Source organism: Primulina eburnea, chromosome 17, assembly GCF_022965805.1.
Source record: "Primulina eburnea isolate SZY01 chromosome 17, ASM2296580v1, whole genome shotgun sequence".
Classification (NCBI taxonomy): domain Eukaryota; kingdom Viridiplantae; phylum Streptophyta; class Magnoliopsida; order Lamiales; family Gesneriaceae; genus Primulina; species Primulina eburnea.
Genome location: NC_133117.1, coordinates 3,175,945 through 3,188,111, shown reverse-complemented (window position 1 = coordinate 3,188,111; position 12,167 = coordinate 3,175,945). Strand labels below are relative to the sequence as shown.

At 35.3% G+C, this 12,167-nt stretch overlaps 2 protein-coding genes across 2 annotated transcripts; one reads left to right on the top strand and one right to left on the bottom strand.

Annotated features, from left to right (window-relative positions):
- Nucleotides 1–92: 92 nt before the first annotated feature.
- Nucleotides 93–4,861, top strand: LOC140818718 (protein NRT1/ PTR FAMILY 1.2-like). The gene is made up of 5 exons (XM_073178760.1): nucleotides 93–183; nucleotides 272–489; nucleotides 1,395–1,936; nucleotides 3,409–3,889; nucleotides 3,960–4,861. Exons 1-5 carry the CDS (start codon nucleotides 93–95, stop codon nucleotides 4,386–4,388), a joined length of 1,761 nt encoding a protein of 586 aa, XP_073034861.1. The 3' UTR covers nucleotides 4,389–4,861.
- A 491-nt stretch (nucleotides 4,862–5,352) lies between these two features.
- On the bottom strand, nucleotides 5,353–7,858 carry LOC140817793 (uncharacterized). The gene has a single exon (XM_073177581.1). It carries the CDS (start codon nucleotides 7,583–7,585, stop codon nucleotides 5,987–5,989), a length of 1,599 nt encoding a protein of 532 aa, XP_073033682.1. The 5' UTR covers nucleotides 7,586–7,858; the 3' UTR covers nucleotides 5,353–5,986.
- Between the last annotated feature and the right edge of the window lie 4,309 nt (nucleotides 7,859–12,167).

The window sequence follows — 12,167 nt, the reverse complement described above, 5'->3', positions numbered from 1 at the left end:
ATGTCTTAAATTTGTTCCCATTAATCATCTCGTGCATCTCTAAGCAAAAAATGCACTAAATTTAATTCCCTGCAGTTTTGTGAATAACAAAAATGGAGGGTGGTTCTGATCATGCTTCACAGATTGATCCGAAGAAGTATCGACGGAGAAAAGGCGGCCCTTGGACCATGCCTTTTGTTATAGGCAAGATCAAGATCATCTTATGTTCTATATCGATATTTAGTCAATTTAATGATGCATATAAAGTTAGATTTTTTTTAAATGTTTTCAGCAAATGAGGCATTTGAAAAGATTGCAAGTTTTGGACTTCTACCAAATATGATATTGTACTTGATAACAGAGTATCATTTTGATAGTGCAAGTGGAACAAGCGTGTTGTTCATATGGGGAGCCATCTCCAACTTCTTGCCAATCTTGGGTGCTTTTCTTTCGGATTCGTACGTTGGTCGATACCTCGTCATTTCCATGGGAACGATCACGACGTTCATGGTGAGCACTGATATATGAATTACTGGCTGGACTATAGATTACATTTTGCTGTGATTTACGAGTTTGTTTGGATGGAATGGAGAAGTTCTTTTTTAATGATTTGGAGTTGGGGGATTATATTATATGATTTTAAAGCTTTTAAAGAGCTTCGAAAATTAATAAAATATTATGTATGATATGATTTTAAAGCTTTTAAAGAGATTAACAGATTGATAGAAATTGTGTTTTTAGAAAAGCCAAAATATGGTTGGTTGGTTACATTTTATTTTGGAATGTTGGATGATTTGGTTTGAGGAAAGATTTGATATTCAAATTTTCTTTTTTACACAACAGATTCAAATTCCAACAAGAAAAATTAGGATTTTGGTTTTGTAAATGGATATGGTTTTTTTTAGTCCTATAACTTTGGTGTTTGGTTTTCATTCAGTAATTTAGATTTTTTTGTTTTGATTTTTTTTCTCGAAATCACTAAATTCAACTAATATATATTACTTATTTAACATCGACTCACTCTTATGTGTCTCATATGATGCAAATAAAACTCATATGTTACACATTAAAACGCATCAGAGCACAAATAAAGGGAAAAATTAAACCAAAACGACACTAAAAATATTCCAAAAAAGAAGGGAAAATCTTTTCAATTCGCTTATATATAGTTTAATATATGTTTTATGAGTCACGTAGGAGATCATAAATGAAAATAAGAAATATTCATTGGATTTAGTGATTTCGAGAAAAAAGTTACCGAACCAAAAAAATCCAACTTATTGGATTAAAACAAACTCTGACAAATTACAACCCACATGATTAAAACAAAAAAAAACTCCTAATTTTTCCGATTTCAACACAAAATTATGGTAAAATGATTTAATACTTAAATTCAAAAACTTTTCTTGCGTTAGGGTTTGGTACTATTGTGGTTCACGGCCATATTCCAAGACCTAAGGCCACCACCATGTGATCCACTAACTGGAAACTGTATCAAGCGGAAGCCAGGCCAACTCGCGGCTCTTTTCACGGCATTTGCTCTCATGTCGATTGGAGCCGGCGGAGTCAGGCCTTGCTCGATGGCTTTCGGAGCAGACCAGTTCGACAACCCCGAAAACCCTAGTAACTCTAGGGTCTTACAGAGCTTCTTCAACTGGTATTACGCCTCAGTGGGGGTATCACTTATGATAGCAGTCACAGTTATAGTTTACATTCAAAACAGATTCGGTTGGATCGTGGGCTTCGGCGTCCCTGTCGGGCTCATGCTGTTCTCTGGGATCGTGTTCTTCTTGGGTTCAAGATTTTATGTGATCGTGAAGCCGAACAAGAGTTTGCTCACTGGTTTGTTTCAAGTTGCGGTGGCATCTTGGAAGAATAGGAAGCTTGATGATATTGGAGGCTGCTCTTATTATTATGCCAAAGGTTCAAAACTTGTTCAACCAACGGACTCTTTAAGGTACTTGCACCTCTTGATGTGATATTATAACTAGCATGTTTTTAATTTCATGTTATTTATAAATTCACGGTCTTAGCCACACTTTATCTTTTTTATGTTCGGAGTGTTGAAATAGCATCAGACATATTAGCAATGTTTATGATCACATCAGCATTTTCCGATGACGAATTGTCATATTTTTGTGTCATGTCAATATTCTGATAAAAAAAGAGAGAAATTGCAAATTATGTGCAAAAAGTGGATTAAGACCATAAATTAACTGAAAACGTGAAAAGATGAAAAACATAAAGGTTATAGGACCCAAAAATATAATTTTCCCTTTTATCTCTATGTTATGATAAGATGCTCATATATATTTACTAAGTTAATATTAGTTAATAATTTAATTTATTATATAGTTTTTTTTCCTAGCTTTATTTTTAATGTTTTCATTTTCTTTTAATAAGACGTTAATTTATAAAGTAAGACCATTTATCTATTAAATTTGAAGGGACTTGATGAGTATAATTACTTCATTTATAGGCTGCTTTTATAACACAAGCCCCCGTAATAATGCACATATTGATTTTTATAAGGGTGCATATATCATATATTATGTTTGCATATAAATTAGTCATTTTATATATAATATTTTTTATGGTGTTTACATTATTTGTGTAAAAAATTTAGAGGTTATGTTAAAATCAAGAAATAAATTTTTTCTTATACTCCTTGATGATTTATTAAAATAATTATTTGGAAAATGATAGTTTCTGTTATTTTTAAAATTATGTTTTTTTTTATAGTATGATTTTTAAATTTTTAGATTGCGGTGATATAATTATTCTATGATTATAAAAAGACATTACACAAAAACTCTTATGAGATTGTCTTGTGAGTCAATTTTATGAGACAAATGTCATATCCGACCCAGTTTTAGATAAAAATATTATTTTTTTATGTCAAAAGTAATATTTTTCACTTCATATATGGACTAGATCGATCCATCTTAAAGATCTATATTCGTGATACCGTCTTGTTAAATACTTACTCCACTAAAGTATTCAGCAACGTCCCTTATCTATTACTAATATTTTCTGCAAGTACAATGTTTAAAATTGTTAAAATTTAGGATAATTGTTGTGTTTACGCATCTATTTCTATATTGTGTGTAATACTTGAACCATAATAAAAATGTCTTTGTTTAATTTTTAAATTTTTTTTTTCATGAAAAATATCAGTTTATATTTTAAATATTCAATTCTTTTTAAGGATACGCATCGCTCACACACGAGAACTAGTGTACTAATAACAAATTTCATATGAATATTTTGGAATTATCAATTACATGCATAATTTTTTAGGGGAAAAAAATCAGGAAATAGATTTATGTGATTCAAACCTTAAATCAACAGCAACAAATTATCCCAATGCAATAGTTTACATTAATTTTGAGGGATAATTTGATGTTTATTAAAATAATATGTAATTAGGTACCTAAACAAAGCTTGCATCATAAGAGACCCCGAGAAAGAGACAAACACAGATGGCTCAGCTTCAGATCCATGGAAACTATGCACAGTCCAGCAAGTAGAAGTACTCAAACTAGTCATCAAACTGGTGCCCATTTGGTCCGCCGGAATCATGATCGCCGTAACCATGAGCCAGCATACATTCCCAGTTCTTCAAGCAAGCACACTAGATCGTCGTCTATTCGGGAACTTCAAAATCCCGCCAGGATCTTTCAGCATATTTGGACTCCTAACACTGACAGCTTGGGTCACATTGTATGATCGGATACTCGTCCCTCATCTCTCCAAGTACACGTCCAACCCTCGGGGAATCGGGGTGAAAGAACGTATTGGCATTGGGCTTTTCATCTCTTGCATGGCCACCGCAGCGGCTGCCATGGTAGAGAGGACCCGGAGGGCCCGAGCTATAGAGGAGGGATTGTTGGAAACTCCAAAAGAACAGGTATTATATGTTGATCATCATTTTTTAAATCTTCATCTTTTTGCCTGATCATGTATGTGTACATACGCAGGTGAACATGATGGCCACGTGGTTGATACCGCAGCACTGTCTTGCCGGACTAGCGGAGGCTTTCAATGCGATTGGTCAAATTGAGCTATATTACTCTCAATTTCCGAACAGCATGGGCAGCATCGCGGTTGCACTTTTCTCCTTAGCTTTGGCCATTGGAAACCTCGTGCGCAGCCTCATCGTGACTATTGTGGACACTGCATCCAAAAGGGGTGGGAAAGAAAGTTGGGTTTCAACTAATCTGAACAAGGGACACTATGACTATTATTATTGGATTCTCACCATTTTGAGCGCTGCAAATTTCTTCTACTACATTGTGTGCAGCAGGTCCTATAAATGCTGTGAAAATGACAAAATATGGGATGAAAATACCGAAGAGGAAGTGAATACCGGGGTCATTGTCTGTAAAGAAGCTGCCGCTATATACTGATATGCTAAAACCTAAAGATTCCTCTTCTTCCCTATACCTATCTACCTAATTAATCGATTATATACATGTTGAAAAATTCGAAGCTGATGCAAGAATTCAACTATCTTTTTCTCCCTTTCTGTGAATTCTACATTGAATTTCTCTTGACACAACCTAATTTAGTCTACATAGGATCTTTTCTTTTAACATTTAACATTTTAATTAATCAAATTAGTCACGCAATTAAATCGGAGTGGAACATATTTTACACCTTTGAGGGAAAATGCCCGCTGTTGAACTAATTCATGCAATTACGACATTATATACCAATTCATCAGTTACATCTAGAAACTCAAAAAGAAATCGTACCAATTACCATAACTGGAGCTGGTGGCTTGGCTTCAGTTCAGCACATACACTCAGAGAACAAGTACGTCTACTCCCCGTACTACCAAAAATCAATCTCTTCTAGGCAGATGACATCTTAAATCATCCTAAAATCATTAGGTTAAACATAAGTATGAATACATACAAAAGCACAAGAATAATCACATGAACTATGTGGTTTCATGCATATCGTAGAGGCATAAACAATTAAATATTAAATTTAAAGAAAAAATAAAGAATCGTGACTGAATTTCAACAAAAATAAATTAAGACACCAGTAGACAACTTGAGCAGAGACGACCTGTCATATCAAAATTCTAGAAAACAGCAACCCGAAAAATCTTGGATGGAGTAAACTGAACCTACGGTCTTATTGATGAATTCATGAAATAAAATTTTTTAAAATGTAAAGTGAAACCAGTCAAATTCAAAAACTCCATGTACATCTGCAAAATTATACTCTTCAGAACTCTAAAACAAACTTGAAAATCTAGCAAACTTCAAACTCTTCAAATTCTACTAAAAGCGAAAAAGATGAAAAGAAGAGGTACATTCAGAGGGCCGATCTTCTTGGTTTGGAGACACCAAGAGCAGCATGAGCAATGGAGTGAGCCATGCGATTTTCTCTTATACGAGACTTTTGTAATTGCAAAGGAAATGTAAGAGATGGACCCAAATGGGAGGAGGTCGTGAAATCCATAGACAATAAGAAATCCATAGACAATCATGATGATAAAAATGTGAAGCCCACAAATAAGTTGATGCAATCCAAGTGAGGGAAGAGGAGACTACTCGGCTGGTAGCCAGTATCATTGTGTCCGACTCCTTTTATTTATTGAAGATGGATCATAAAAACAACTTGATGCACCATCAATATCTTATGAGAGATTGTTGTATATGTTACCATTTGATCCCCCACATATTTGGTTGTAGGAAGGAGTACAAATTTTAACTCGACCAACTCTGCCGGTGATTAAGAGCCAAGAGGGCTCGTACTTTCATCTTAGCATCCACGATATGTCGATATCCAGTAACATCCGAACTAAAAACTCATTCGCTTTCTTATAAAAAGTTCCAGCTCCGTAGTTCAGTAGATGCAGAAGAAAAATTATTTTCTCAAAAGTTATATGAACTCGTTGGTAGGGGTAAACTTTTCTGTGATCTAGTGCTCAAACTACAACCTCCAATAATGCCACACAGACAATCTCAAAGAACATAGAGACAGTCTATTATCATCCATATTCAACTGACTTGATGGCCACTTTCCCAAAATCTTTTGGCATAAGTCGCTGAGATTCGATCTCCTTGCACAAATCCATGGCCAGCTCCTCTCTATCACATTGGAAGAGTCCGTTGCATAGATAAGACAATGTCTCTGAATCAGGGGCTAAAGCTCTCCCGATCATTTCTCTCAAAACCTTAACTGCTCCAATGTAATCTTCATTCTTTAAGAAAGCAGATATCAGAATCTTAAAAGTTACTTCATTAGGGTGACAACCACTACATGCCATGGTTTTATAGAGCTGAAAAGCACGCTCTGCATTATTTCTGACACACTGACCTGTAATAAGAGCAGCAAAGGTTGAGGCGTTGGGTACTAACTTTTCATTATCAAGTTTTTTTACCATATATGCAGCTTTCTTGGTCTTCCCCTCCTTGCACAGTCCCTTTATCACAGCATTATAAGTTATGATATCAGCCTTGATTCCTGTCACGGCCATCTCCTCAAAAAGGCGGTTCCCCATCTCAATATTTCCACTTTCACAATAACCATTGATTAATGTATTATAAGTTACAATAGTGGGAGCTACTTTCATTATTTGCATTTCACTCAAGAGCTTGTTTGCTTCATGTAATTTCCCCTCCTTACAGAATGCATTAATTAGGGTGTTATAAGTAACAGCATTTGGTCTCATCCCTTTTTTGTCCATCACATTCTTGAGCTTCATACCGCTGCTCGAGAGACCCTTACTGCAATATCCTGCGATTAATGTATTATATGACACAACATTACAGGCTAATCCCTTTCGTTCCATCTTCTTAAACACTTCAACTGCCATTTCCAATTTTCCCACTCTACAAAAAGCGCCAATAACAATATTATGAGTAAAAACATTAGGCGAAATCCGACATCTGCAGATTTCTTTATAAAATGCCAAGGCAACATCTGCATGATTCGAACCATTCAACATACTTAAGTGTAAATTACAAGATTCAATGGTGGGATAAAACCCATACTCACGCATCCAGCAAAATGCATCAGTAGCATTCCTGAACTTCTTCATATATGCATAAGTCCTGAATAACGCATCAAAAACACGTGGGGACGAATCACACATCCTGTAAGAGTAGACCAAAGCCTCAAACACTTTACGCGGATAATCCAACTCCACTATGCCCACTCCAAGGAGTTTACTCAAAATTGACTCCGCAGTTTTAAACTTCAGATGCTTAGTCAAACTGTGGAGGACTATCGAATGCACATCAAGGGTGTTGAGTTTGGAATTTTGGAGCTCAACCCACTTGAAAAATTCAAGGGAAAGAACATTATCTTTTCGGGTTAACAGCAAAATGTGCTTAATTCGAAATGGCGTCAGACCTGATGATAGGCTTCTAAGTTTATCCCATTCGGAATTAATCAAATGACTGTACGCTACATTCACAAAGTCACTATCTTGTCCTTTGGCCGCCGGCAATAATCTATAGGGTAACGGAAGAGGATTGCTTTTGCAACTGATGGGAACTGGAAATGGTCCCGGGGGATTCTTGAGGTGGGTTTTGATGGTTGAATCAAGAAACGTAGAGTATCGGCGGAATTTAAACAAACTCATGGTGGTATAAAGTAAGAACCCACCGATAATCAAAACGGGAAGCGCATTACTTGTTTTCAAACTCAACGTGAAACCAAAGTCGGTTATCACGAGAGAGACAAAGAATTACTAACCTGGTAAACTCGGTTAACTGAAGCTGGAATTCATATTTTTGCCACGAATCGTATACGGGGATTGAATCTAAAACTGATTTCAGAATGTAGGAATAGAAGGAGGGGTCGACCGTCGACGAATAGAGGGTTCTGATGCGAAAATGAGGAAAGTGGGAGCGAAGGAAGTATTTATTATTCAAATAAAAGAGAGTCGAGTCGTATTTTATTTTTTTCTTTTATTTGAACTTATCTAAAACTTAATTTTTTTATTATATATTTAAATTTAAATTTAAATTTTAACTTTATATATAATCAAATTTAAAATTAAATTAAATTTTGTTGAAAATAAATGATTTGAATATTGAAAAGTAATAGATGAATATTAGAAATTTGTGTGTGCTGATTGTAGATAATGATGTATTTTATTTTTTGGATTATGTATAATGAAACTCTATAAATAGATCTCTCATTTGTGAAGAAAATCACAATTGAGTAGAGAGAAAAATATTATAAAATGTGTTGGTTGGTAAATTTTGAGAGTTTGAGATTTTTACTTTTTACCACAAATTTTTTATTTTTTCACAACACGTTATCAGCACGAAGCTCTAAAAGTCCTACATACATTTCCAAGCTCCAAACAGAAGAAAAAGGTAACAAAAGTAATAATATTTATTTTACTGTTATTTATTTATTGTGTATTTATTTAATATACAATATAATGTTATTATTAGAAATAATAAAAATAAATTTTTCATAAACTTGTTATAAATCCTGGGAGGATGTTAAGACGACATCACACACTCCCGGTAAGGGATACGACAAGTATAAAATCCTATAAGGTTTTTAAACAAAATAAATTATGAAACTCATTATAATATTATGATATGATATACATAATTATTTAAACATGTCTAATATTATATATACCATATTATTATCATAATATTATACAAATACATACCTTTATTTTTTTGTACACCAACGGTCATAAATGGTAAAAAAACGGCTAGTTTTTGCCCTATAAATATGATCTCACAAACACATTCAATCACTCCAACTTTCTCTTCTTCTCTAAAAATTATTCATCATCAAATTTATCGAAGAAAAAAGAAGATGGCTTTCTCAATGATATTTTTAATTATTTTGGTTATCATACTCACGAGTCTTGTATTTATCGGAGAATATCCTCCTCGTGCGTTTTCTTTATTTTTACAAATACTTGTACTTGTTGTTTATCCGTTACTTTGTATTGCAATATTTATTAACTAATAAAATGCATCGTAATTTTTTTAGTACCACCATGTCAAATTTAACAAAGCTCGAATTTGTTGCGCTCGACATAACGGGAAAGAATTATATGCCATGGACTCTAGATGTAGAAATGCATCTTGAGTCATTGGGTCTAAGCGAGACCATTAAAGAAAATGGCATATGCACGTCACAAGAAAAGGCAAGAGCCATGATATTTTTGCGTCGACATCTCGACGATGGATTGAAATGTGAATATCTGACTGAAAAAATTCACATGGCTTTGTGGAAGGGATTAAAAGAAAGATTCGAACATATAAGAGAAGTTATACTTCCGACCGCCCGGGATGAATGGAATACATTGTGATTCCAAGACTTTAAAAAAGTCAGTGATTACAATCCGGCGATGTATAGAATAATCTCGCAATTAAAATTTTGTGGACATGAGGTCACAGAATCTGAGATGCTTGAAAAAACATTTTCCACGTTTCATGCATCAAATATTACTCTACAGCAACAATATAGAGTACGTGGATTCGCGAGATATTCTGAACTCATCGTCTGTCTTCTTGTGGCGGAAAAAAACAACGAGCTATTAATGAGAAATCATCAGTCCCGACCCACTGGATCAACAGCATTTCCAGAAGTAAATGTTGTAAGTAAAAATGGAATTTAAACCTGGAAACCAAAATCAATTTCAAAGACAAGGATTTGGTCGAGGTCGAGGCACTAGCGGGGAGCTGCTGGTCTTGTAGCAGAGCTGTGCTCTAGTTGGGAGCTAGCGGCATCAGCGGGCTAGCGACGGACGAAGGTTTGGAATTTTATCAGTATTTATCTCAGGATTATCTAGTTAAGTCTGGTAGATAAGTTTAGTGATGGTTTTCACTTGATGAATAGGCTTGGATTAGACCTGTTGTCTGGTTGTTCCAGTGGATTAGGATTGCTGTGATAGAGGTACGAAAGTACTATCCGAGATATCCTGGTTGAGTATACATTCTTATATGTGTTGCATGATTATGTGGTGCATTGATATATGTCATATGATGCATGCTATTATGTCACGTTTATTACTACACGTTGCATTTCATGTTGAGCCGTATCTTCTTCGAGATAGCCTTTACTGTTGAGCTGTATCTCTTTCGAGATAAGCTATATCTTGGGGCCGCTCAGCCCTGTCTTGTGGACGCATGGACACCGAGAGTACACAGTGGCCGACGGGTCGGGAGGGCTTCGGTGGTCCGGGACATTTTAGGTCCACGTCTGTCTTGTAGTGGATGCAGTGACCCAGAGGTTGGACCGCGCGGCACTATCCACTTGGCGCCTCTAGACTGAGCATTGTTGAGATCCTTTTGTGACTCCTGTTTCTTGACTACCCCGGTATCATGATCATAGCATGTGCATTTCATATAGGTCTGTATACTCATACTTTTGTACTGGGCGTTCTTATCGCTCACGTCCTCGGTTTTTGTTTATCTTGGACACCCCATTCCCTCGGGGCAGGCCTCAGGTTGGACAGCTCAGGAGGAGCAGGAGGAGGACGTTGAGTAGCTGGTTGGTTTAGTTTATCGGTATTGTTGTTGACTTTTCCGCTGTTATCTCTGATTATTGTTAATTAGGTTAATTGCATGCTTAGTTTTTGATTAGTAGGTGATTCTGGAACGGGTCACTACATCGAGGTCGAGGTCGTGGACGTGGACGTGGAATTGGTCGTGGTCGTGGACGCGGCCGTGGTTTTGAAAATAATAGAGATAGTTATTTTTATAACTCATCTCAAAAGAGCGTCCCAAACCATCCACTGAAAATGCATCATGAGAATACAAGTGTTAATGAGAATCACTCAAAAAGATATGAAAGTTCTTGTTACAGATGTGGTACTCCAGGACATTGGTCCAAAATTTGTCGAGCCCCTGAGCACCTTTGTAAACTTTATAAAGAATCATTAAAGGGGAAAGAAAAGGAGACCAACTTCACTGAACGCAGTGACCGTTTGAGTGATTCAACTCATTTTGATGTTGGTGATTTTATGAATGATTTCTCTGGAAATGATCAACATGTTGGTGGGATAGAAATGAACAATTTTGATGCTACAGATTTTCTCAATGATTTCTCTGAAAATGAACAATTTAATGGTAGAATATAAATGTACAATAATTTATTTTTCATGTATTCATGTAATAATGTTTTATTGTACAATTATGATATGTGTTATATTTACATATGTATTTTCAGTAATTTTATTTCATTGCATATTTTTTTTGAAGTTCAAATATGGAAAATGCTATGAGCAAAGCTGAAGTTTGCATACCCGATAGTGGTACAACGCACACTATCCTCCGAGATAAAAGATATTTCTTGGAACTAAAACCAACAAAAACAACGGTGAATACAATATCAGGTCCTGTAGACTTGATTAAAGGATGTGGTAAAGCACAATTTTTGTTACCTAATGATACAAAATTTTTTATCAATGATGCTTTATATTCACCACAATTGAAAAGAAATTTGTTGAGTTTTAATGATATATATTCTCATGGGTATGATACTCAAACAATAAATGAAGGGAATGAGAAATATATGTGCCTTATCACATATAAATCAGGAAAGAAATATGTGATTGAAAAACTACCAATGCTCCCTACTGGATTGCATTATACACATATAAGTCCCATTGAATCAAACATGGTAGTTGATAATTCTTCGATATTAACCAATTGGCATGATCGATTGGGACATCCTGGTTCAACAATGATGCGAAGAATTATAGAAAATACACATGGTCATCCACTGAAAGACCAGAAGATCTTTCAGAATAATAAGTTTCAATGTAAAGCATGTTCTCTTGGAAAACTTATTATAAGACCATCACCAGCCAAAATCCAAACTGAATCACCAATGTTTCTTGAACGTATTCAGGGTGATATTTGTGGACCAATCCATCCACCATGTGGACCATTCAGATACTTTATGGTATTGATTGATGCCTCCAGCAGATAGTCACATGTATGTTTATTGTCAACTCGAAATGTTGCATTTGCAAGATTACTTGCTCAAATAATAAAATTGAGGAATCAGTTTCCCGATTATACAATCAAGAAAATTAGACTTGATAATGCTGGTGAATTTACTTCCCAGACATGCAATTTTACATGCTGCTTCATTAATTCACATCAGACCAAGTGCATATCATAAATACTCCCCATTACAGCTTGCATTTGGTAAAGAACCAGACATTTCTCATCTGA